This window comes from Girardinichthys multiradiatus, chromosome 1, assembly GCF_021462225.1.
Source record: "Girardinichthys multiradiatus isolate DD_20200921_A chromosome 1, DD_fGirMul_XY1, whole genome shotgun sequence".
NCBI classification, from domain to species: domain Eukaryota; kingdom Metazoa; phylum Chordata; class Actinopteri; order Cyprinodontiformes; family Goodeidae; genus Girardinichthys; species Girardinichthys multiradiatus.
The window spans coordinates 28,531,047-28,558,981 of record NC_061794.1 but is presented as its reverse complement, the minus strand read 5'-3'; the positions used below and the strand labels follow the sequence as shown (position 1 = coordinate 28,558,981).

Genomic DNA, 27,935 nt, shown 5'->3' with positions numbered 1-27,935 from the left:
TTTTTTAAATAGCAGTTAGAACTATTGGCACATTCTGTAATCCATTCAACCTTCCTATTGCTGGTCCTTGTTGGTCCTCAGTTATTACTGTAACTGTACAATGCTGAAGCTTTGCAAAGCACGCATTGTGAACATCTATCTTATATTTTCTCCTTTTTCAAGACTAAAATTCTCCAAAAAAAACTATTCAGCTTCAAAAGTAAAATCAGAATATGATCTCCAGCAACAGCGGACCATTTCATCTGGATTGGTGGTTTCAGCCCTATAGTCAGGAATGATGCCATCTTCGGGTGTGATATTGGACCCAAAACTGACTTGTATCCCCTTTAATTTGTACTATGACTGTATATGACAAATCATATCAGGTAAGACCTGAACCCTGTGGAGTTTCTTTGTTTGATGTAGAAAAACGTCAGAGCTCCCCACTGGCCTGGAAGGTCCACCTCTCTGAGACCCGTCAGAAGAGAAATAAAATTGTGTTCACCTGAACCTTCTGCGCTCGACGCTTGTCTGCTCTCTGGTTTTGATGATAGATGCGGCTAAAGTTGGACACGATAACAGGGACAGGAAGGGCAATTACCAGCACCCCACTCAGAGAGCAGATTGAGCCAAAGATCTTCCCTGCAATCGTCTTTGGGACCATGTCTCCATATCTGTCAAATATAAGAGAGAAAAAGGGATGCTTTTAGTAAAAATCTTGCATTGAGACATGCATAGTCGATCCTAGTAAATAAATCATTTAAATTTTTCTGCAAAGCCACTCTCCATATATCTTGCTTTCATCTTCTTTTCAGGCTTCCCTGTGCTGCATGCATCAATCCTAGTCAGAATAAAACCTGACCTGTTGACTGCATCTCCCCTACTTACAGGGAGAAAAAAGGAGACTGCAATCAAACCTTTTCCATCACCAAATGACACAGTTATGTCCAGTGACTCACTCACTGATATCTGATACTATTAACCTTTAGAGAGAAGCAGGAGGACACTGTTAATGCCAGGGACATTTCCCAAAAGACATTTATTCGAATTATGTGTATGTCTATTATGCCTATTATTTGCAAATCCAAATCAATTTTTTTGTCCGTTCTCAAAGATAGACGACTAAATTACAATACCTATCTCACAATTTTTCATTTCCCCAAGGAAGATGCACAGGGTGCTGGCACAACAGTGAAAAATACAAGAGGGGAGAAAAGCTAAGATAGCACCAGTTAAGTTGGAAAAACAACTTATTTCTAGCAGGGCTCATTCCTTATTCATGAGAAGAAAGAAGGTATTTTTTTCTTGTTTTTCTCCAAGGCAGAAGTTCCACTGAATGTACCGGACCCAACTTAAGTTGGTTACAAATAAACCTGTAACAAACTGAGCAGTAAATATGTAAAGACCTACTGTGAAAAAGAAAAATGTTCTCAGTGAACTATATAGTCACTCTTAGTAAAAATAACCCAGAGTTGCAAAATACTTTATTTCACCATAAAAAAGCCTGTTGCAAAGTACATGAGGCACATGTTGCCTTCAAATACCAGTTTTTTCTCGAACACACAGAACAAGTGAGATGATGATTCACCCAACACTTTGGTTTTAGAGATGCACAGAAAGTAAACGTTGCCGAGGCAAACCAAGGAAGACAATGGCAGCTTGTTGCACAGGACTCTGGCTCCACTGTGTCTTGTCATATTAACTGTGGCAGAAATAAACCCAAAGTGTCAGAAACAGGGAAAACTGAGTGATACTTTATGTCCATACAGCCATGGAGTACATCACAGATATATCCCGTTACACAGAAGTTACACTAAGGTGCTTTAGACCTCATGTAGTCATAACGAAATTCAGTGTGGCACACAAACATTATGGGTTTAACGAGTGAATTATATGAGGGTACAAACCATTTCATACATGTGTATAAGAAAGGAAACATCACTTATTTATGTATTTTATTAAAATTACAGTTTTTTCCACTGTTAATTCCATAAGAGCAGCAATAAATAAAACAGCAATAGCAGAGATAAAACTACACTACTTAATATGTCCAAGGATCAGAAGTAGTCTATGCAATGATCTCTAAGTTGTTTCTTGTTAATTTGTTTGGTTTATTTTAGAAGAGCAATTTGTGTTTGCGGGGCTTTGACTACAGTAACATTCAATCCCAAACATGCAATCTATTGGCAAAAAAGGCTGCAATGGGTTTTCCAAGACTTTTTCTGCTAAATTTTATAGTTACAATAAATACCACAAAATATCATGACAGACTTTCACCCATACCTAATGGTAACATGTTTTGAATTGTTTTCTCTTGCTCTATTTGTATTTCCTAGCTTGTAAATATTTCTTGTTTCTGCTTAGGTTTTCTGATAAGGTGCCAAGATTTTCCCTTTCAGGTAGAGGTTTAAAGTAAAAAACAAAAACAAATAAATAACATAATGTTTTGTTCTCCAGTTAGCTCTTCCTGTTGCTGCAAGCACCTTGTCGTCTACACAATCAGAGTTCCCACAGCCCTAAATGTTAGTACAAAACGCATACCAAACATTTATCTGACATTTTCTTCTTTTCAACATTAAAAAATCTCTGAAGAAGGTGATGCTGTGCAACAAAGTGTTTACTGTGCAGCCAGCAGACTGTCCACTGATAGCGCCGTTCCCTTATATGTTCAAACTATAAGTAGTCGGGCAATTAAAAAATACATCTATAGATACATTTAAAAAGTCTGTTTTAAACAGTTTATGAAATTACTATTACTATTTTATTATTCAGATCTGTTTGGATGAAATTTTGGACTTCCAGAGTAAAATCCGTCCGAATAGGACCCCCTGCAACACAGGACCGTGCAGTCTAGATTGGTAAATGGATCAGAGGTTTCAATCAGATATTCAGTCTTAGAATTAATTCAGTAATGGGTCGATACCAACATTGGATCTGACTGGGACCATATCTAACTTCTCCTGTTGAATGGAGTGTCCCCCGAGTACATATCCACATAGATTGTAAACCCTAACATGGTAAAGGTCACAGACAGTGAGAAATAAGATGAATGTATATTTATGACAATGCAGTTGTATTATCAAGTGCATTTTTTGCAAAACAACTTTATTTAATTTAATTTCCCTTTGGGATTAATAAAGTATTTTTGAATTGAATTGAATTATAGTTGGTAGAATTAGATCTAACACAGCCATCTTGAATATGTGAAAGCCAAATGTGGTTTATCAGTAACAATAATCAAATTTTTCTACTATGTTAATTTGGTAAAATAAATGTATTTACCCCGTAACTCAAGAAAACATAAAAATGAACTAATTGGATTGCTAGTGCAAATAAATAGATTAAACATGAACTCCTCTAACCATCTTCTTGTAAATTTATTTAATTCTTTTCTGCAGAATCCTTTTTTGATGTCTTATCGACATAATTGCCATTTACAGACATATTCACAAGAACACTAGCAGCAAAGTATAGAGTGGTATTTGGCAGCGGCCTCCGGATGCATTAGGTCCATTATAGGTCCCTGAAGACTTGCCAGAGTGCAGATCTACTCAGTTAGGTACTGCTGCAGGACTTGAAAGCATGGGCATGCTTATACACCAACGTGTGCACAGGGAGCTGTGAGCCTTTTAAAGGCATCACACCTTCTGCAACTAAACCTAAAAATAGCTTAAGTTTAAGCAATGTGTTTAACAAGAATACTGAACAAAGAACAGGTAAGATTTCTGAGAAATAAAAAAGCATGTCAATACTTTAAAAGTACAGCTAGTTCTAATAGTTCAAAATCTTGCAACTAAATGAAAAAATGTAACTGGTACACCTGATAAAGCTCTCAATGTAAAGTTGACTGGTTGAAGACTTGCTAAAATGCATCAACGACGCTCTCCAAAATGCAGAAATAATCTGCTTTAGAAGCTGTGACGTTTTATAATTTAATGAGGCACTTCTGTTGCTGTTGGAGAAAGTAAAAACGTAGGATGGCCACATGCATAAGCACAAATGTAAAAACAAAACAACAAATAAAACACACACAAAAAAAAACCATTTGGTTTATTTTGGAATGGGAGACAAAACAGGACATAAAACCTTGTGCTCATTAGTCACAGTTTCCAGCATAAAAACAAGCCCAATATATGGCTGTTGAAGTGGAAGGTGTTTTTTTTTCAACAAAGTAAAAGCCCTGCCCACACACAGAGCCATTGGTCCACAGCCATAACAGAGAGCATATTTACAGAGAACATTCATTCTCCCTTCCAACAACTCTATGGCCTTTCCACCAAAATTAGGCTATAACAATCCCATCAGTGGTAAAAAGGTCCTATCACAACACAACATTTTATCTCCTCCCCTCTTACGAAGATGTTTCCATTAGGAGGAATGAAAAGCTAATCATATTCATCTGCAAGCTTTCTTTAATGGGATCCTATCAGAGGATCTGATGGAGGCCGCTCTCTGCTAATACTACAGTCAATTTGCCGCTCCCATTTAGTCAAGCTGGTCTGTCTCTGATGATACCATCTCTCAGTCATTGTAAGCGGCACAGAAATAAAGCTGGGCTTGCGACAGTGGAAGGAAGAAAAAGCTGGCACTAAGTAGTGTAAGGCTGTACATATATGTGTGCATGTGTGTGATAAGTTAAATGTAGCCTCCTCAGCTTTGGATGCAGAAGCATATGGTGAGGTAGAAATGAAGGTTTTCCAGAAATGAAGAAGATGGATAAATAAAGGGAGGGCAGGAAGATATTCTCAGCAGATGTAGTGTAGCCATACATTTTTCTTTAATCATTTCTCCATCTGTCTGCCTTCAGACATGCATAACTATCATTTATAGCATCCATACAGTTACAGTGTGCATTTGAAAATCCTGTACACAAACACTGAGGTCAGACAGAAAGGTCAGTGCTCGGTCAGCATTATCACGTCCCATCAGGGGAGTGTCATGTCTCTGAAAGGTATATTTATAATCTCACATATGGATGGATGTTAAGATAACTGCACAGAACTAAGTGCTGCTGTGAATGTGTGTGTATGATGAATGGTCTAAGCATAAGCACATACAGTTTGTGATTATGGCTGCTCAAGATAACAGACAAACCATGTCCTATTGCAGAGACTAACGTGATTTATTGTTTACTTGTTTGAATTTATAAGATTAACTCATCAAACCTAACAGGTAAAATATATCTTCATAACTGAAACCTGCTTCTCTTTGTGAATCATAACCTTTTCTGCACATGTGCTGCAAGAACATATTGTCACGTGGATTTATTTTTACAGGGATCTTGTAAAAAAGAGCCAGAAAATGAGAGAGAAAAAGATAAACAGATGATTGAAAAATAAAGTGTGAACAGTTGGATTTCTATTTACGAAACAACTCCCACATGATTCCTTTCCAGTTTTCCTTACGTCTCTCCAGTTATAGGCAAACTTATTGTGTTTCTGCCACATCCCCCTTATGGTGGCTTAGCCAATATAGGACTAAAATCACATGTAAATGGAAACACAGCTTTACTTGTAAGAGAGTGGGTTTGTGTCTGCCATCTATGTTTAATTATGACGTAGATTTATTGGTTGTTATAATATTTAGAACATCAAATTAAACAAAAATAACAAAAAAACAAAGCAAAGGGAAAACTAAAATGTGATGTTTAAAGTACTTTTCAATGGGTTTCTGTGGTTTTACAGTTGCTTTAAAAAACAAGAATGGCAGTATTTGACATGGATCAAAACTCCCACAGTCTTTGTTTCCACTGCCTGCCCACACACAAGAAACATCTTGATGTATGTCAACACATTCTTAAGTTGCACTCAGCTGTAAATGTACTCAACAATTGAAGCTGTGCTCATTTAAAAAGAATTTGCTAACTAGAACACAGATGAATGCAAACACTTTTATTTATGAATGACAATACCACTGCACTCAGCAGCTTAGGTTTTCCTTTCCTGATGTATTCATTTTATACACTTTTATACTCTGTGATGATAACTTCAGGCATGGTACTCGCTATGAATCATGGGTTCACAAACAACCCAAGGTGTCAAAAATAAAATCCACAGGAGAAAAAAGAAATCTTGCATTTGTTTTTTTTGCAAACGATGCATAGCAGTTTAAGCACCCTGGACAGCTACCATTGCTCTAAACAAATGGTTTAGCTGATTGCTGTACAGTACTACACATGTGGATAAATTAGAGCATCGTCGAAACGTTTATTTATTTTACTAATTCAATTCAATCCTGGGGCTGCACGGTGACGCAGTTGGTAGCACTGTTGCCTTGCAGCAAGAAGGTCCTGGGTTCGATTCCCGGCCAGGGGTCTTTCTGCATGGAGTTTGCATGTTCTCCCCGTGCATGCGTGGGTTCTCACCAGGTACTCCGGCTTCCTCCCACAGTCCAAAGACATGCCTATTAGGTTAATTGGTCACTCTAAATTGCCCTTAGGTGTATGAGTGTGTGCATGGTTGATTGTGTGTTGCCCTGCGATGGACTGGCGATCTGTCCAGGGTGTACCCTGCCTCTCGCCCATAGACTGCTGGAGATTGGCACCAGCTCCCCGTGACCCACTATGGAATAAGCGGTAGAACATGACTGACTGACAATTCAATCCTGTAAGACTCACAAATGGAAAACACAAAGAAAGGCTATTAGAAGTTTATTTTTTATATACATTTCTTTGGCGCTCAGACCCCAGGGGAAGACCTGAACGCTGCAAATGATGAAGGCTTGAATGAGTATTTTTTGGATTAAACTAAAGATGTCTTCCCCCCCAGGATCGGACTGGTGGTGGAGTGGAGGCCTGAAGGATCGGGTTGTTGTGAGTCTAGAAGGAGGAGATGGGGAGGAGGTGGGTCAAAGCTCAACGGAAGAGCAAGATAATCTTGCCGATGAGGATCTTTAAAGTGAACCCTTGGAGATGGATGATTGGCTGAAGAGAAGGTGCAGACTTGACGCTGATTGGATGGGCGGAGATGCGTGGAGGAGCCATTGGACCAGCTGTGGTAGGAGGGAGTCTTCTGGATTGAACCTTCGTCAAAACTTCATTTTAAAGAAAAACTCACATGTATAGATTCATTACTCACACAGAGTGCTCAATGTCAAGCATTTATTTTGGGTATATTTATAGATTATGGCTCACAGCAAATGCTAACCCAAAATGCAGCATCTCAGAAAGTTACAATGTTACATTAGACCAATAACAAAAAGAAACAATACAGAAATGTCGGCCTACTGAAAAATACGCCCATGTACAGTACAGTACTTGCACTCAGTACATGTTTGGTGCTCCTACTGCACAAATTACTGCATCAATTCAGCCTGACATGGAGCCGATTGGCCAGTGATGCTCCTGGGGTGTTAATAAGGAAGCACATGTTGCTTTAACTGCGGCTTTTAGCTTGAATTCATGGTTTGGTCTCACTCCCATTTCCTGTTTTAGGTCAGGCGAGTTTGCTTGCCAATCAACCACAGTGACACCATGGTCATTAAACCAGCAACTGATACATTTGGCAGTTTGGGCAGGTGCCGGATCTTGATGGAAAATGAAATCAGCATCCATATAAAGTTGATCCGCAGACGAAAGACTGAAGTGCTCCAAAATTCTCTGGTAGATGGCTGCGGTGACTTTGGAATTGAGCAAACTTGATGGACCATTACCAGCAGAGGAAACGGCTCCCCAAAACCCATCACTGATATTGGAAAATTCCCACTTTACGAGAATGTGGAATCTAAATTTCTGAATGAATTTATTTTCAAATTCTTAGCCCTAGTAGAATGCTTCTGATGTCCTACCTAGATGTTTGTGTGTGGTGGTTCTTAAGGAACTAACTCCAGCTGTAGTGAAGGCCTTGTAAACTGCCCCCAAAACTTCTAATGGACTTTGCTTCACAAAACTTTTAAGGCTGCAGTTAACCCTGTTGCTTGTAGACCTTTTACTATAACCCTTATAATTCCATTTAGCTTTTTATCAATAAGCTGGGATACAGCACTCTGCGAACAGCTATCTTTTTTTGCGAAGGGATTTTGTGGCTTACCTCCTTTGTGGAGGGTGTCAATGAGCTGAAAAGTCAGGTCAGAAGTCCTCCCCCTTGATTGTGTAGGCCATAATATGTATATATATATATATTTTAAAACATTGGTACCGGTCTTATGTGACTTTCCAATTTTCTGGGAAATTGAATTCTCTTTTTACCAGATGTGAGTCATAATCATCTAAATTAACAAAAATAAACACTCAAAATTCTGTATATCCCTGTGTGTAATGAATCTATTTCGTGTATGAATTTCAGTTTTTGAACTGAACTGAAGTTGCTGGATGGGTTGGTATGTAATAACCCAAGAGCAAAGGATAACCCAGTCTGAACGAAGCAGATACTTCTATTTCAGTCGGTGCTGGTCCAAAGCTAAGTAACATGTGTGGTATATGCAGTCTCACTTCTATTAAATTATTCAGTACCATTATAATTATTAAGAATATTTAGAAAGCAAACTGCTACATATTTGTGGAAAAGCCTGACCATAAATAGCTCCATGTATGCAACATAAAGGATGCCTTGTAGATTTACAGTGGTAGCGAAGCCTTTCTTTTCATGGGAAACCTGCCATTAGGTGTAGCTTGGTTCTTTTGGGTTCACCAGAGAGAAATATTTCCTCTGTAGGCCTCCAACCTTTAACCATTCATCCATCTGTAGTTCAATCTGACATTTTATGGACATCCAGTCAAATGGAAGCAACTCAGATGACATATGGCTCTTCACAGATCGGCCAAACATCTATAATCACCTTCAAAAATGTCACTACAGGAAAGCAAGAAATAAACAGGGGGAGGAACAACGGGTACTGAGACAGATGGGTACACAGAAAGTGAATGTGCTGTGAGAGTATACTGAGAGAAAAATGACTTGCTAGAAATATTGAGATCCAGCCTACATCAATGCTTGTTATAAAGCAGCCTTCAAGGACATTTTAACGTGAAAAAAACAAAGACGCATTGGACAATATTATTTACCTGTGGTTTAAGAGATTTTAAAGTAAAATATAAATAACTTTTAAGAACTTTGCTTGTTAGAAAACTCAATAAGGTTAAAAATGATCAATCTTGTACGAAAAGGTTCTAAACAAAGAGCCAAATCACGACTTGATAAGATTACAGCTGGACAAATTGTGACTTTCTGAATAGATCACATAAAAACACCAACCTTGGATTCAATGGAAGCAACAGCCCTTGTGTGAATGACAGCTCTCTGAATAGCATGTTAATTGCAGCGGTGACCTTGTTTTGAAATACTGCACAATAGCAACCTAGGTACTGTGAAACCATGCCAACAAGCTGAAATCTAGAACATGTCCTCTGAAATTGATAGATAAATAGCTTCTCTACTGCAGTTATTGTCTGTCAGTCACTCAGTGACTCCCTGATGACACCTGTTTTATCCACAAAAAGAAAAATCTGCAATCATTTATTGGGTTTGTTGTACTATGGGTGGGTCACTGGCACCAGTGAGATATCACAAAGCAGAAGGGAACCATTGTATTGCAAAATACTAGACTTGCGGCTGAATCTTGACATCCAGGGCCATCTAGGGCCACATTTCACCTGCAGTAGCTTATACAAGGTTTATTACTTTATCAAACCAGAAACTTAGTGTAAAATCCAATTTCCAATTTAAGCTTTTCAGAACTCACTGAAAGGGGGGCATATAGGTTATTTCCTCATTTACATTCATCAAGTGATGAGAAGGGAATGGGGAAAAGAAACACAGATAAATTGATAAAGTAAAGGGAATTACTCTCACCCTGCACTGCAGGCAGACGGAAGGTCATTATCATCACTCACTTCGCAACCAATCTCACACTGAATCACACTGAGGAATTGCCACCATCTTTTTTAATGCACATACACACACTTTGGGCTACATTCTAACTTGACTGCTGCTGACAGCCTACAGATCCTAATGTTATTACCAGATTTCAACATTTGTGGTGGAGAGAGCTATTGTTTTACAATATACTAGATAAGCACCGATTCCAATTTTGCGGCCAGTTTACAGTATCTGGTTTTGTAAAGCTAACAATACAGATTTTAGCAGCTCATAATTGCTTGTTAAAAACTACATTATAAGAAGATATAAGAACAGAATTGAAAATGTTTTCTAGACTTCCTGTTGTAAACAATCATTCATTTCTTATATTAAGAGCAGAGGCTATGTCCCGTCGCAAATGAGAGATTAGTTGCTGTAAAACAGGGTTTGTATTTTAAACTGGCTTTAGCAAAAAAAATTAAAAATGCACATGCAATAAGTGGGCGAGTTGCACGTGACCTACAAAAATTGCATGTGCAATGGATAACAGGTGCAAAAGAGGTGCAGACCGCCCTATTTAAATGAGGAAATTGCTACTAGATGTTACAATGGAAAGTGTCAGTCTCTTCTCTGTTTCTGTTTAAATCATTTCTTGAAACTCTTGCACTGGCTTTTAACAAAACCTGATGTGTTAATTTAACAATATATTGTTTTCATCGCATTGATACTCTTATCCCTGCTTTAGAAATCATATTTGTATTATATGTCAGATATGGTTTTAGTTTTTAAGTAAATATATTTTTTGTCTTATATTTATTTTTATGTACAGGACATATGTACAGGTCCTCTCTGGTGTTTCAAAGGGCTTTACAGAAAAAAGCTGGATCGAATTGGATCTTATAGTGTATTTGCCAAACAACATTGTAATCACAGCTAGCATTACAAAAACAGCAAACACACTGTTTGATTTGTGAGCATGTAGATCTCCAAAACCAACATGTCCCATGATATAAAGAGGTTTAAAGCTCAAAACAAACCAGACGAACGTCACTATTTCCCACACAGCCTTCCTGTTATCTGCTTTAAGTCTTGCTCTCTTTTGCAGTTACTTACTATTTTGTTCTTTCTCTCACTTATACTACTACTCATACTAAAAATACCTAACATTTAGTCAGCTAGGAAAAGTGTAGTAGAGCTTGATAAAGTGTGTTGACACAACAGACCTTTGCACAGGTTTTGGACCAGAGCTGATCCAGCTAAAAATCATCCAGTCAAGTCTAATTTTTCTTTGCATCTCTAATCCATACCATTGAAGTCCTTTTCCATGTGTCTAAAGCTGTGTGTGAGAGTTCATCACACTTTTGCTAAGATGCAGCTGCACTCCTACAATGCATGTTCACAATTGCATGTGCAATGAAGAATACAAAATGAATGAACTAAAGAAAAGGTTCTCAGTCAGATGAATGTTTATTCATACAGTCCCCACAGGGATGGGTGTCAGGGCATTATGATTCTGTTGCAAGATTCATTTCTGGTTTTGTTAATCCAAAGACATAATATAGTAACACAGTCTAAACAAAATACAGATATTGTCCATTGTTGCATATCCCTGAGCAATATGTCAAAACAAGTCCAAATTCCACAACTCTGGGAGTTCTAGTAGCTCCTGGATATATTGTGGATTTTAAACAGAAAAACACATAATGATATAATTAAAACCTTTAACTCTGAAGTCTTTCAGCAAACTGTTTTAGTTGGACTGCCTAAAACCTAAATGTTTTGACTCCTTCCAACTGCAAGTTACTCAAAAAATTACATTTGATGTTTGGAGAAGGCTGTTTTTACATTCTGTGATCCACTTATTTGCCAGGATGCGTTAAAAAATAACAAGGCCCTGTCACAGGCTTTGCTCATTTATGTGAGAACATGTGTGTATGAGTAATCAAGCGTGACTGTGGTTGTGCCTGTCTTTGTAATAAGCGATTACCAGACTGTTTTCAACAAAATGCTTCACTGAATCCACTTCCAAGCAAAACAAGGAAGTTCAAACACAATTACCAGAAAAGTTGAGCAGAACAACATTTAAATATGAATCACAGATGAGATAGAAAGAGTCCCCAAAGCTTGCACCACTGACTGCCTGTGTACTGGCAATGAAAATCCTTTCAGCTATTAACACATTTTTATACTGTATGCATATCAATTGGATATGGTAATTCTCAGCCTGTGTGGTTATGTGCACACTTTTGAGATGGGCATATCAGTATAACAGGGAAAAAGCTTTAACAGGTTTGGAGAGCTGATAGAAGCTCATTCATAGATAGATAAAACCAGTAATGTCTGTTGATAATTTAAAGAGGAAGCCCTTTATCTCCGCAGCAGTGAGTGCTGCAGCATAAGTGAGCAGTGCACCACCATGGCTGAGGTAAGGAGGAGGGCGGTTGAGGAGCTGAGGAACAATTACCTTGATATGTGGTTCAATTAAGCTTCAAACAAGAACTAACGACCCTCGGTTGAAACCTGCATCTCTGGAAAAATGTTTGGATTCTGTGATAGATCCCTGCCACTGGAAGCAATACAACAAAATGGAATTTAGGCATGCACAGGGGACGTCTTTTACTTGGCTTTTAAACACGAGGTTGGTAAGGCACTGTTGTATATGTTGAGAAGTACTTGGCAATTGAAACAAATAAAGCCTATAACTGAGCCTATAACAGAGCCCCAACAATATGCTTAATGCTAGATTATGAAAGATAATGCAACATATTTAAAATAAATAAGAATGCCATAGTGCTTGCTTGTTGATAGAGTTAATTAGCTGTGAAATGGCAAATTAATTTTAATACAGTAAATTACAGGTCTCAGTATCTTTCAAATAGTTATGTACACTTCAGTGATTTGGATGCATAAGTTTGAAATTATTATAGATTCCTTTTATTTCACAAAGGATCAACATTGTACATACAGACTCAATTACATTCATAAACCACTACTAAAACTTAGTTTAATGCCACGGAGAGAGTGGCAGTGAAGCTAAACACATTTTGTAGCAATCAACCAGTCTCTGTCATATTTCTGACTGGGGATTTGACCACCCTTCTTTTTCAGAAATGGAGGAGTCAATTTAAATTTATTTGCCATGACCCCTTTTTTTTTGCACCAAACCGATTGCAGTGCTAATCTAGTGCCCCACATTCTTAGTCCTAATTCTTTCCACCATTGCAAGCACCGATGTAGACTGAAAAACTGGATCTCAAATTGTCTTATTTTCCCAATTTTTATTTGTATACCTCCTTTCAGAGTTACAGCTACTATTTTCAACTCAATCCTTAAATGTTATTTCAGACTCAGTTCCTTAAATTAGGCTTTTAAAATTGTTGACTGGTATTAATAAATCCTGCTCTAAAGGCTATGCACAACTCCAATTTGCAATGCTGCTGGTAAACACTGATCAGACAGTTGGGATTTCAAACAGCTCTTCAGTATTAGTAAATGAAGATGGAGATATTGGTGCATTTACTTTCAGTGACAATGAGATAAAGTAAGTGATTTGTGTTGCTAATCTTTCTCTTTGCTCTGTAGCCCCTACCAAAATCCAACAAAGGGAGGATCAAACATTTACTTGATGAATCATTTATTGCGACATAATGAGTTGCCACCGAGCTGGCTCTCTGGCCATGGAAAACAAAATTATTTATATTACAGAAACTGGAAAGTATGGTTCCATCACCAGAATTGATTAAGCCCTAAAACTGGAAAAATGGGGCAAATAGTAATGTGGACATTCAGGGATATTTCAAATTTTGACACACCAAACATTAGATGCCCCAGCCTCATGTGGTGCCAAATCACCAATTTACTACTTCCTAGCTTGCTTTTACAGTTTGCTTTAATGAAATGCAAAAAACATAACAGATATTTTCGAGACATTTTCAGTAAAAGTCAAAACAGGGACTGTAGTGACCCAACTAGAAAATATTTGATGAATCTACAAATCTGCTGCTACTCCACCTATCCAGCCTGTATGCTTCTCATGAGCAATTCTGTATCTGTGGTGCCTTTAATTCTGCTAATGAAAAATGTTCTACTGTTGGTGCTGCATTTAGTGTTCCTACCACATACATGCTGTCAATAATCATTGCCTGCATTGCCTGTTCAGTTGTTTGAAGAAAATCACAGCTTTCATCATTCGCATACACAGATGCTTATGCTGCAGAATGCAATTCAGACTTCTAGAATGTCATTCATAGCATCCAGAATGAATGAAACACCCCTGACAGGAGGACAGGTTTGTTCTTGCTTATTTTGGGTCAGCATGATCCATACAATACTTGTGTGCATGCAAAGAATAGTTCATATTTAGGGGTTTGCATGAGAATAGTTCTTTTGTTCTTTTCCAGGATATGAGCAGCAAGGCTAAGTTTGTGGTGTCATTAATCTATAGGGTATCTTTATGTCTTAATTACATGAGTTGTATTATTGTATTATTGTAAGTTGGTGGCTGATCGGCCTAATTAACTGTAAATGATTCCTGCACACACTGCTTGCAAACATTACAGCATTCAGACTATGCAGTTCCAGTAAACTTAGTGTTGCTGAGCGTTGACCTGATGCAGAAGTGTAATAGGCAATATTTGGATTTTAAAAAAAGCACTGGCATCGATATAAACTTCCACAGATATGTTAAAATAAAAGCAATTTTGTTAGTTTTGTAAAAAGAATCTGCACACTCAAGTCATGTCAAGTCAAGTTTATTTATATGGCGCTTTTCAGCAACAAGGCACTCAAAGCGCTGTACATGAGGAAAAACATTACAATGATACAGAAAATCAAACACAGAAAAACAAATCAAATGACACTAATAATCCTTGGGAGTTTACTGGTAAGAGCCGGTTCTAATCCAATCTTTCTAATAGAGGTAATTAGCTAATTAAGTCCTCAGTGGTAAGGAATTCATCTGGTGCTGGAAGGAAAATGATAATATAATAATATATATAATAATGATAATATAAAATTATAATAACACTCAGTTATCAGTTGGCAAGGCCGTTTTGTTTAAGGAAAGCTAGGTAAAAAAGTATAATTATTTTGTTCTGCCACTCCTATGGCCATCTCGTACTTTATTCCTAATAGTGCTGATATCCAGAGATGATAAGATAAGAAAACACTGTGTGGTGAGATAAAAAAAGGAACCGAGAAGAATAAGAAAGGGAGGTTAGATGCAGGAAGATCATGAGTCAACCTTGCTTAGCAAATAAAACCCCAAAGTAATAAAGGGATGGTGACCAAGGCTGGTCTCAGTGCAGATTTCACAGAAGGATCAAAGAGCAAAAGGAACAGAAGCAAAAGATAAAAAATTCATTAAAGGAAGAGGAATGTAGATGTTAAAAATAGGGCCTACTGAAAGATAAACAAAAAGGAAGGTAGGATTGGAGGGTAACCCAAAGAGTGACAAACACCAAATGAGACGGAAGGAGAGAGAAGAGATGAAGTGATAGAAAAACACAGAGAGAGAATTGTAATCACATTTCACCCGTCGGATCTCTTCTGCCTCCCATTCAGATACCTGATTGCATTTGTTTAACTTTGTGAGACCATTTCTTTCTGCTGTGATGCCAGAACTCATGCACTTGTGTGATTGTTGCGTTTGTGATAAACATCGTTTTGTGCCTCTGTGTATTTGTCTGACTGTTTGCAAATGTGGGTTTGTCTGCAGTAGCCACATGAACAGCAGTTACTGTCAACAGGTGTTGCTATTTTTCATTTCTTGCACTGCAAGTGACTGCGACACAATAACATGAAACTCAGAGGTGATGCAATTTGCTTTTATTATTTTCCCTGGCTTTCTACTGTAACTCTGCAGCCACAATTCTACAACCTAATTCAATATCAGTACATCAATTTGTAGCCTAATGTGCTTAAGGAAATCAGACACTTTCAGGCAAACCTGGAAATATTGATTCAAATTTTGAACGTGAACTTTTTTTTCCCAAATTGTGCAGGAAATAATTAAAGTACAGATCAGCTGTTTGTGCCCTTGATATTAAGGCTGAAATAATTTTCTGTGCTGCAAAGGTAACAACTTGTACACTTTATTTGGACCCAACAGCCATTCAGATTAGTAAATCCAAGTTCAGAGAAATAGTTTGAACTAAATGACTCACACCGAGTTCGTGGACAGGTTTTCCACCCTAACTTTACGTCAAAGGGAAATCTTGTTGTAAATCTTCTCAGGTATTTGTCAATAATTTGGAGAATTTCACCCTGAAAACACTTTTTTTCCCCTCGGACCTTATTTCAGCACCAAAGCCAGATCTTCCTCTCTGTTCTTTGATGTTGCCTGTTGTCATGGGGACCTCACGAGTGCTGCAATGCTGAGCAGCATACAGAGTGCCGTGTTACTGCGGTTAAAAGGGTTACATTAACAACCGCAGCAGGTTACATTAGAGCGGGGCTATATTACCCATTAGAGGTAGCAAAACAAATTTGTGGTAGCAAGGCCAGCTCCATTAGCATTTAGCGGCAACTTAACAGGGCTAAGCATTCGACCTATTTGATTTAAGTGTAATTTATACTTGACGAGTTTCTGAGAGTCAAAAGTTTAGCTCTAATCCTCTTTATTATTCTTTGCAGGATTTAAAATATCATAAAAAAGTAATCTAACCAGAATAATATCTAATAAGCCTTCATCTCTTTCCAGCACTGATAGTGGATGTAGGAGGTGATACGCACAGTTTGCTGCTCATCCCTCCTTGAATCAAAGTTTTCTTGTCAGATTGTTTATCTGCACCCAGCAATATTGGCTCACAGCAGGCTGAGCTTATCAAACACTGTTTTGTAAAGCCTGACTTATTGACTGTGAACACAGCCAACATGGCTCCTCTCATCAGTGTCCGACTCAACAGCAGCATCGACTGTACTGATCTATGACCAAGTCTGACGGAGAGCCAGTCAATGCAGCTAACGAGAGCTGGCCGGTGCCTCTAAATCTGCTTCAGGATGTTCAATCATCATAAACTGACTTCTTCATCCATGGTAAGAAGAATACTTAAACTGCACTTGGGGAAATCTTATTTAAATGCTGTTTAACCTTTAAATGTGAGAATAAATTGTAGTCCCTTAAAGTTTATTATAAACTCATGACTAAATAAACATCAATAGAAAACAAATACAATGCTTTATAACCTCAGGGAGGTACAGCTATGATCCTCAACCTTAATCTGCTTAATTAAATGATAAAGCCTGTGCCCCCCTCTCCTCCTTCAAGCTTTCATGCGCGTCACATTTGCATGCACTAAAGGTGAAAAAAATACATCACCAATTTACCATTTCTTCATCAGTTAAATACTGTTTAGAAGTCACCCTCTTTCCCTCTGTCCAGGGAAGAGTTGGCAAATGTTTGAAGCAGCTGGTTGTAAAGTTTTCATTGAGACATAAAATAGTGCTAAATAGATGCATAACCTGAAATTGGTCAGTCTAAGCACATCAGTTTGTTGCTTGACAATCCAAAACTGTTTAAAAATGACCCTACTGAAAATATGTTTAACTCCAAATCAGCTTGGAAAGAAGTAAATGAACCAGTTTACCCACAACAAAATATAAAAGTGCAACACTGATCTGATGAATATGCTACATGTAATTGCTTTGTGCATAGCATATGTTGGTAAAACTAATTAATTTTCTCCTAAAACACTTCTGAAATTGCTACATAAAGATGCATGTTGTTGGAATTTTACAATCTACCTCATTGTTCCTGTATGACATTCCACTAACTTGGGACTCCAGTTTGCATTAAAGGGTTAATTGGGTAACACTGCATTTGCCTGTTGGTCTCATTATAAAGTGCTAATATTAGGTATACCCAGATCTAAATGTTTTGGCCCCACTTAAATATTAAATATTTTTCAACTTAAATATGTAAATACACTTTCACCTCAAGTTTTGGTAGTCATTCAGTGTTATTAGTGCATGTGGAAGACAGGCCTTTATCAAATTCAAAATATCTTACTAAAAGAAAGCAAAGATGATGATTATCCAACTTCCTGAAAACTGAGACCAGTGTTACATTGGAAGCTGGTTCTTCACCAATGTTTCAGCTCCACAGCTCTGTCCTACATGCAATGTTTTTTAAAGCATAATGCAAAGAGGAAGTCAAATGACAGACAAGCTGCAGCAGTCAAAACAGTCCCTTTTTCACTGTGGACTTCAGTGTAAAGAGTCCAAAACACCCAGATTGTTAGGGAAAAGCGAGATTCTTTAGATGGACTGAACTTACATACCACATTTCTAATCAGACCGACCACCACGCTTATGCAGGAGCCACATTTCCTCAGCCTCATTCTCAAATAACGACAGATATGTGGGCAACCTGGGGTTAGTTGCATTGCCTAAAGGCAAATCAATATGTGGCAGGTAAAGATACTGACAACCAACCTACCACTGATTGTTAGACCACTGTTTTTCCTGATGAGCCATTGATTTGTTTCACATAAAATCACAGACAAAATGAGTTATTTTTTTGTAAGTTGGTTTAAAAGAAGTTTGGATTTTCTATTGATCTGGAACGTTAAAAATTGACCCGTATGTATAGATAAATATCCCTTACTGCATGACTTCAAACTCACAACTCACACTGCCTGTGCCCAGCACCTGACCAGGTGTATCTAAGGGAAGGCTGGCCACAGGTCACAGCTGATCAAGCTGAAAACTTTCCAGTTACAGTCATCACCTAATAATTACTGCATTTTTAACAAGCAAGGTGAGCCTGAACCAACACTGGGAGTGGGTAACAACGGTCAGCCTGTCAGCATGGATCAGTATTTGGGAAAGAAGGTAGCTGTCTGGCTGCCAGTGTGAGTGGAGAAAAGTAGGTTGCAGGAAAAACTGGGGCATCACTGAATCTCAGGAGAGGTGTCTCCAGCCCAGCCTCCTGTCCTATTTCACTGCATGTGTTTGTGTGTGACTCAATAGAGGGAGCACCCTGGGCAGTCAAGGGAAAGCTTTAGGGAGAGGAGGCAGTCAAGATAACAGGCGGGCACCAGGTAGGCTTCTTGTGGAAGAGAGGGGCCCAGTGACATGCCTCTTTGCTGGGGTGGAATAGAAGTGCGGAACACCCCCAGGGCATAGAGCAAATGTCAGACAGTCTATGCACATACACTGGAAAACTGCTCTGACTTTTATTGGAATTTGTCACCTGTGTGTACATGCGCCTGGCCATGAGTGTGAATGTTTCAGCTGTTCAGATGACTCAACAACAAGATGGAGAGCCAACTCCAGGCAGGTGGATGCAGCAGACATGTTAGATTGAGTTATCCATCATTGTGGATGTCTCACAATCAGCCTCAACATTAAAACCACTGACAGCTAATTTTGTTAAACGACAAACCTCTGGAAAATGCTGCATCCTGGCATTGCCATGCATTTTACTTTAACTCTCGTCTTCCACTTATGTGTGAGTTTCAGTTTAACAAGTATGCACTGTACAGCACAGCCTCAGTACCCATCAGCACATTGCATCCATTGAATGGTTACTCAATTTCTGATAGGCTTTATTTATACACCAGTTCCCATTTTCCACTCGTCTGGAGCTTTCAGAGGCATCACTAATTCATCCCCTATGCTTATTTGAACTGAAACGCTGGCCCTTTACTACTTGGCCGAGTAATATCCTCGCTGTTTCGGTAAACCTATATCCAAATGGACTCATCCTCACACTGCAACTCTACTCTTCAATCACTGACTTTTGTAATCACACCAGAAGAGAAATGTGGGTTAATGTATAAATGATGCATAGATATTCGATCTTTGCAGGTTAAGAGCAGCACATTGAAAAGTGGACATGTGTAGTGTTGGGTTGCCAGGTCAGGTTTTTGGTGGTTTAATTAGCTGGGCTTGTTATCTTGTGATAGAGTGAGAGCTGGTTTTATGTTGCAGGAACTTTGAATAAAATTGTTGCTTTTTTTGGGTATAACAACATTTTCACAAACATTTCCTTTTTGGTATCTTTATTGTTTGATAAAATATGTAGTGTTGAAATCTGTAGGTCAGCACACATGACATTAGACTAAAACGGGTAAAATGGGTATCGAATCCTTTTCACACCAAAACTCCAGAAATGACAGAGAGTGTATGTTCTTTTAACCACGGCTGTATAAGCACATTTCAAACCTATTTTAACTACATTGGCCTTTTTTATTGAGTGTTTCCTTGGTGGGTCTGAAATGAACTGGGGACAAAGATCCCCACCCAAAGCAAAGTCCAGAGTTTGATTGAAAACAGTGAAATCATTACATGTACTGATCAGACAAACAAAGCATTAATAACAAGATTATTTTATAGCGGCAATGATTTGAAAAACAAGCACTGTGACTACAACTGATTTTAAATTAACTGCACCTCCCACCTTCTGAGTGTGCAGAAAGAAAATAGTTCCAGTAACAAAAATTAAAGCCTTAATTTTTAGCAATAAAACCATAACCAATGATTCTGTCAGAGCAATTACACTTTATACCCTATGAAAAGTCACTCTAAACCTCATGGACTGTTGTAACTGTCACAACCTTTAAATGAATGTCGCAGACCTTTGTGTTTATTTGCCAAGGGGTGCACACAGCAGCTGCTGCTGTTTTAGCGTGTCTGCTTCTATCAGACTTAAAACTGTTAAATGCTGATGAGTTTTGATTGCTATAATTTGAATCTTGGAACATAAACGATGGAAAACATTCAAACACAACTGGTTTAAAATGTAAAAATAGCACAGGCGTTTACTCTATCTGCCTCCGCAGACACTTAAAGAGGAACACTGTACTTCATTAATTAATTAATTAATTTTTTCCACCAAGGTTCACCAGGTTTTATCTATGTGAATGCAAATGATGTAAAATACTGTAATATTCAACAGCGCTAAACTGAGTTTAAGTGTTGTATTTGCAGCCGTTTGACGTTTATCTTTCGCCGTCTCTAAAAGTAGGTCAAAGGCTGAATTTTTTTTTCTAAACCCCTTGAAAGTCTTTAATGTTTCTAAAACGAGTTGCCAACTTAGTTTTTGACAAATACGTTCGGTTTTGCAACAATTTAAAAACACAAGATGCCATTTAAAGATCCACCGAAAGTTGCTGACTAAACCGGAAAAACGCTACAGTAAACACACATGTTGTTGCCACACCCCCCACGGTTGGTATAATTGAAAACTACAGACTCTCCCCTTTCCAACGGGGTATCGTGTGACTTTGTGAGACATTGTCTGGTTACGCAATTTCCTTACGTATCGCAGGCAGTAAAATCCAGATTCACAGTTGCTTTACGCACAGTGTGTTTCATGCACTGCTCCAAACAATGCTTGGCGAGTTGTTTTTGACATATCTTTCGGTGGTGATTTTTTTCCCTTGAACGCCAATATTTATAATGGCGTTTAAGAGGAAAATGACCGTTTTTGAAGCCTTAGAACAACTTTGGAACAACAGTGATGTTGAAATAGAAGAATCATTGGACAGCAGCGAGATTTCTGAAGCGGAGGAAGAAGAGGAATCTTTTCTTATGGACCCAGTTCACGAGTAAGTTATACTGTTACTTTATAATAAATAATAATTTATTACAAAATAATAAATTCTGAGACAATTTATTATCCTGTAATCGCAAAACTTTGCAAAAAACTACATCCCCATCCCCGCATGCAGAACAAAGGGAAAACATTTACCTGTATGTGAAATTGGTTCAAGGAATGTTATGAAGCTGTTACATCATTGATACTTTAGCAATACCACTTAACTGTTACAGCATTAGACTTGTTTTTTTTTTACGTTGTTATTTTTGCAGTACAATAATAAATAATTTATTATCTTGTAATAAGAAAAAGAACAACCCTATTTCTGTACTTTACAGCCAGGAGCAAGCAGGACCGTCTGAAACTCAAAGAATCCAGCCTCCCACCACTTTGCTTGAGCCTTTATCTTCTTCTTTTAGGTGAGACGTCTATTCTGCACACCACTGTAGTTACAAATTAAGCCTGATGTGTCATTACAGTGTTAGCATTGTATTCCTAAGCTTATTGTAAGTCAGCGTCAGATGCAACATCTTTTTTAGCATGCCATTTAGAAAAGCTGAATCAAATTTTGTCTTGAGCATATTTCTCTCTGTTTCTGCAGTGACGATGGTGCAGAAGAAGAAGATGAATATAAGCCACCTGCCTATCATCTACGTAGTGCCTCAAGACCTGTGAACCACAAGGGAGCTTCTAGCTCAAGACAAACGAGCAGCTCATCCAGGCCAGCAAAGAGAGGGAAACAAGTCCCGAGGCGGACGAGTCAGGATACCCCTCCACCTGATGTCAATATGGACATGTGGCACTCTCCAGGTAAGCCCGATACTGAGCCACAAGCACCTACATTTACACCGAGCCATTCTCCAGGACCTTGAATTGACACCACAAAATCCTGATCACCGCTGAGCCTTTTCAAATTGTTTATTAGTGCAAACACCATCCGGACCATAATTCAGAACACAAATAAAAATGCACAAAGAACAATTGAAAATTCTTGTTTTCAATAAAATCCCATTGTTTGGAGATAAAGCTATACAATTCAACTTGTTTTTTATTCATTATATTGACATTTTGCTGTTCAAAATGATACATTTTGATAATACACAGGGTAAATGTCATGACCAAAGGCTATGTCATATGCAGAATTACTCCTACAATGGTAATCAGTACTATTATTTGACCAGATTCCCTTTTATGAGGTGAAAAACACATTCGGCACAGCTTTGGCACATTTGGGTAAATTGTGCCGAAATCCCAGCTCCGTCTGCCACATTGCCCACTAAAACCTTCGTGGAACATAAATGCTTCAACTAATTCAGTCCACATTTGCTGCAGGTATTGCCAAGATGTTGATGAATACAACCTGGGGGTTCTCCTAGGATTTTCATGGTGTTTTACAATGTTTATTTAGAAAAACATTTAGGCGAGGGCCAAAAAAATAGAAGGTTTTCTGTGTTTAATTATGAATAAATCAGACATAGTAACAGTTGTAACAATGGGTCCACTGGAGATATATTCATTTATGTTTTACCTCTACACAGGTACCAAAAGTTTGCATGTAGTCCTTGTAATTGTGGAGCTATACTTGATTTATTTAAGGTATGTAATTTCAGGCGGAAATTGCTCTAAAACCCCTTAGGGCTTAACAGGTTAATTGTGAACCAATTTAGCTCTGGCTGCATGTTTGGGGTCAATGTCTTCCTGGAAGGTGAACTTTTGTCCTGTTCTCAATTCTTTTGCAGCATGGGTGCCTTAGCTGCATCTCTGAATAATGCCATGCTTGCCAGGCCACTCAGTTTAGGTGGGCCGACATATCTTGTTTTATGACCTAATCCTGCTTTAAGCTTTAACCCTGACCTCTCTGTATGGAAAAATAAAAAGGTAATTAATATTTTTGCAAGGCACTGCATTTCTTGATCCTCTTCCTCTCACTGTTTCCACCTGCGTCCCATCAGGCTTGTTTTGTATATATAGCCCTGTCATTTTCTCTCCCTTTGTCACTTTGTCTGTACTTGAGATCAGTTTCTTTCTAGACTTCTGCTTTAAGTCAGAATGTTTTGTATTCATGGCAGATCATCTTCATTTTGGACTTTGGTACTGCCTGCTCCTGTTTGGCTACATCTTTTTGGTTGATGTTGAAGTTCATATTTCTGAAATGAAAAGGTGTGCAATAGCATGGAGTCATATATTCTTCAATATTCTCTTTTTCATAACCAACTTGACACAGACTACACTCCCCTATGCAGCAAATAAAACCTGGAAATAAGGCATTTCTTAGTAAAACAGTGAGTGAACACTAACACCTCTTAAAACCGGGACCAGACCATCAGGTGAGGTCCTCTGATGTAGTGTGAAGAGCAGTGGGTGTCTGAGCTTACTTACATTTCATCTATTGATTCTGTCTGAATGTGTCTCGACTGATCTGGGAATATAAGTGCCTGTATGAGTGAGACGGAGTGAGCGGTCAGTGGACGGAAGAGCAAAAAAGAGGGCAGGCTATATGCAGGCGCTATTAAATTTTAATTTCAGAAAGGTCAGTTTTTCCTCAAGGTCAAACGCAAAAATAATCTTCAAAGAAGATAGCCTGAAAAAGCAGCTCTTTGCAGGACTGCTGGGGATTAACCCGTTGGACAAAAAACTCTGTATTCCACACTGCTAGGAAAGAGCAGTTTGAAAAGGATGCCTGTTAACATGCACCATAAGCCAATTAATAACCATGGCAATGAAAGAAAAAAACGAAAACATGCCCTGTTTGGCAAAAATAGGCCTTCAGATTAAAGTTGGTGATGCATACCTTGTCACACAAAGCCCAAATATGTTATACATATAAATAATGGTGCAGATTGGTACAGATCTCCGGTGTTGCATTGTGAACACCTGGAAAATACGAGGAAATCTAGGTTTCACAATTTCAGTTTCATCACACATAAATGCTAATGTGGTACATGATCAGTGTTTATTAACCTTGTGCTCCTCTTACATGCAGGTACCAACCACATTAACTACATTTACAAAAGCACTTAATGGAAGGGAATCAAGGAAGTCACAAGACAGAATTAACAATTTCATAATATTGGTTTTACCCTCTACATAAAAAAGGCAGTTGTTTTTCAAGTTACGCTTATCTGCAAAATTTGATTTTGCAAGACTGTGTGTATCAGGTGTAACTATCTGTGTGTTCTTGGTTTTAATTGTTGTTTTTTTGCAAGTATAATTTCACAAAATAATGGATTATTTGCCACCTGACTACAGAACCTTTTATTTGTTTTGTACGTGTTCACCTTTTTTGGGTCCCCCTGTATATAATGAGTCTATCTTCTTTCCTCTGTCCTCTTGTTTCCGTTTTTCTGTGGGAGAGCTGTATGCTGGAAAATCTGGGGGAAGTCATTCGTGTTTTTCTTCTTCTGTGTCAGAATAAACGGAGTCGGACCCTTCCCCCATCCATGGTAGCCTGGCGAGTCAATCACAATGCAGGAACAAAAATCACTGACATAATTTACACTTGGTGCTGTGCCCTAGATCACTGCTGAACAGTGCACTGTGATCCGCCAGGAACCCACTGTAGCTGCGTCTCTCCTTTCCCACGGGCGCGCGACAGGTCTGTCGTGAAGGCGTTGGAATTGTAAATAAAAAAAAATAAAACTACTAGTGAACTAACTGATTTATATGAAGTTTGTTTTTTTCCCCATTTTGTTTTAGCCATTTACACTCCAACGATTTATTTGTTCTGGGAATCTTATGCTTTTTAAATATTAATTAACCATGCTGTATTTGCTGTGTGGTTTCATATACAATTGGTTTGTTTTTACTTTCTGAGATTATTTTGAATATATAGAAAATACTTTTTTCAGTTAGCACTATGTCAGGTCAGGAACATGATGTGACTTTTGGGTTGGGAAAGCTTCAGCAGGTTAAGCCAGTTAGTTTCGGTAGGGGTAGAAATGTTTTGAGCATCCCCTGGTGCTTTTCACTATGGACGTGAACCGTCAGTCATTGAGTCACCCCCACCCCAGTTGCTAGCTCCACTCCACTCCATCCATCAAACACCAGCCCTACAAAATAATCTCTATTGATAATCTAATCTTGGAGACATAATTACAACCTTGGCTAAACAGATAGGGGATAACGTATCAGCTAACCTCAGAACCATGCATGAGCCAAGCACTGCCCAGTCATAGCCTCCAAAGACTGTGTTATGCAGTCATGGGAACCAGTCACTGATAAAGCTTACTGTGCAACCAGATATAAAAGCTCCACCCTGTTTCAGAGGTGATCAGTCTGACACATTCTCTGTTCACGAGTGGGAAGACATGATGAGGTGTTACCTCAACATGATGAAATGTGACTCACCTGCTGATGAGAATGATCTCATAATGTCAAAGCTGACAGGCAAAGCCAGTGATACAGAGATTGAAATAAGGTGAAAGGTACTGGGAGCTTATCTGTTCCAACAGTTTGGATCCAGAATGTGAACAGTTTATTCAACTTCTCAGCTGTATCACACGCTGGTTGGGACCCCAGATGCCAGATGAGGTAGGCACTGTGAAGCTGCAGCAAGCTGTCACCCTTGCACCTCAGCAGATGTACCTGATTTGGGGGAAGTTGCCCAGCTCTGCTCCTTTGTCACCGGGGAGACCTGTATTAGTAGAGGCCACCTCCTCTCGTTCAGCCCCAAGAGACATCATCATTTGGCAGATTGTCCCACCCATGTGGGGAGACCGCTGGGTCCTTATGAAGATTCTTAACCCAACAATGAGACGCGTCACCCTGCGTTGCAACACTAAAGCAAATGTATTTCTCTGTGTTGCTGTTGAAGATTCTACCACTTCCAAAGGTGTGCACCAGCTGCAGTCAGTTCCGAATACAGTTAAAAGTCAGTCACAGACCTTTTGACCAGCTCATGGACTGTGGCTTAGGAGACATTAACATCAGAGAAAGAGGTTATAGATGAATGGAATCAGCGGACTGCTGACCTTGTGCTCGCCTATCAGGATGTGTTTTTCAAAGATAAACTAGACTGTGGTGAGGCAACGGAGTTTGTCCATCGTTTCAACCTCTCTGATAACCTTTCGACTGCTCTACTGACGCATCCCTCCAGCGCAGTATCACAAACTCTGAGAGGTTTTGTCTGAAATGGAGTTGAAAGGCATCATTTGTAAATCAAATAGTAAGTATGTCTCACCATTGGTGCTGGTGTGAAACAAAAAAACAGGGATTTCAGGATCTGCACTGACCTCCGTTGGTTAAATGCCAAAACTGTCAAGGATACACACCTACTGCTTCATCAGACCGACTGTCTTGCTGCCCATGGAGGTAATGTGTTTTTCAGCATCTCACGTCTGGATTTTACAACATTCCCATGCATGAGTCTGATAGACACTTTACAGCCTTTAGAACACATTTATGCTTTTATGAATACAACAGGCTTCCTCATGGTTTGTGCAACAGTCCTGCATCCTTTATGAGAATGACGATCAGTCTGTTTGGCGACTTAAACTTCTCTAGCTTGCTCTGTTACCTAGACAACCTCATTGTCTTCTCTCCATTAGAGGAGCAAGCCTGGAATCAAGTGGAGAGAGTTTTTTCCTGTCTTAGAGGAAGCAACCCAAAGTTGTCACAAAATAAATGCCAATTTCTCCATAGGTAAGTGAAGTTCCTTGGCCACATTGTTGAGAAAGGTGTCTTGGTGGACCAGGAGAAAGTGAACGTCATCTCGGCATTCAAAAAGGAAGACTTGATGGGCGCTGATGGTTGCATCCCATGTCAGAAGACAATAAAATATTTCCTGGGGATGGTTCTATTCTATCAGCATTTCATTCCTGGTTGTTCGTCCTTTGCAAAGCACCTCAATGCACTAACAGCCGGAACCAAGAGGCAGCTTAAAGGCACTTCTAGGTAAAAAGGTTCTGTAGTCAGGTGGTAAATAATAAATAATTTGTGGAATTATACTAGCAAAAAACAACAATTAAAACCAAGAACACACAGTTACATCTGTTACATCTGCACCAGAATCTGTTGCATGTGGCTGAAAAGGTTAGATGCATGTTTCAAAATCAAAATTAGATTTTTCAAGGAAGAGGTATTTGATACTAGTGTCTGTTCTGACAAACCATTGCTTCAACAGATAAGTTATTTACTCTTTGCCTGTTTTGATTACCTCTGAAGCTTTCTGTCGCCAGATCAGCTACCTGTTTACACTCTCTTTCAGATGTGCTCTGTAATAAACTCTTCAATCCTTGGTTGGCTTAAGTGTGTCTGTTTCCTGTCTTCTCAAACCCCCAGCTGGTCCTGGCAGATGGCCAAACACACTAAACATAGTTCTGTTACAGGTTTCTTCCCTTTAAAAGGCTGTCGTTTCGACTGTTGCCACATGCATGCTCAGCAGGAGGGATTGTTGAAAAGTCAATCACTCGATTCAGTTTGCTGGGCTTCCTTCCATATTCAATTCAATTCAAAAATACTTTATTAATCCCAAAGGGAAATTAAATAAATGTAACCTTATGTAACCTTAGACCAACGGACAAACTGAATTAGAATCAATTTAGGATCAGTGAATCTAATCTGCCAATATAATAGGTTTATATTGATATGGATTTTATCCAATGTGTGTTTTTGTATATTTT

The 27,935-nt window shown here is 38.7% G+C and overlaps 1 protein-coding gene across 2 annotated transcripts in view; it reads right to left on the bottom strand.

The window, feature by feature from the left end:
* kcnd3 (potassium voltage-gated channel, Shal-related subfamily, member 3) overlaps positions 1–27,935 on the bottom strand; it is a 171,138-nt gene that overhangs the window by 36,853 nt on the left and 106,350 nt on the right. For both annotated transcript variants that reach the window (XM_047362606.1, XM_047362597.1), the window contains one exon: positions 485–653. In XM_047362606.1, coding sequence (XP_047218562.1) covers positions 485–653 — 169 coding nt within the window. The remainder of the gene's footprint in view (positions 1–484; positions 654–27,935) is intronic.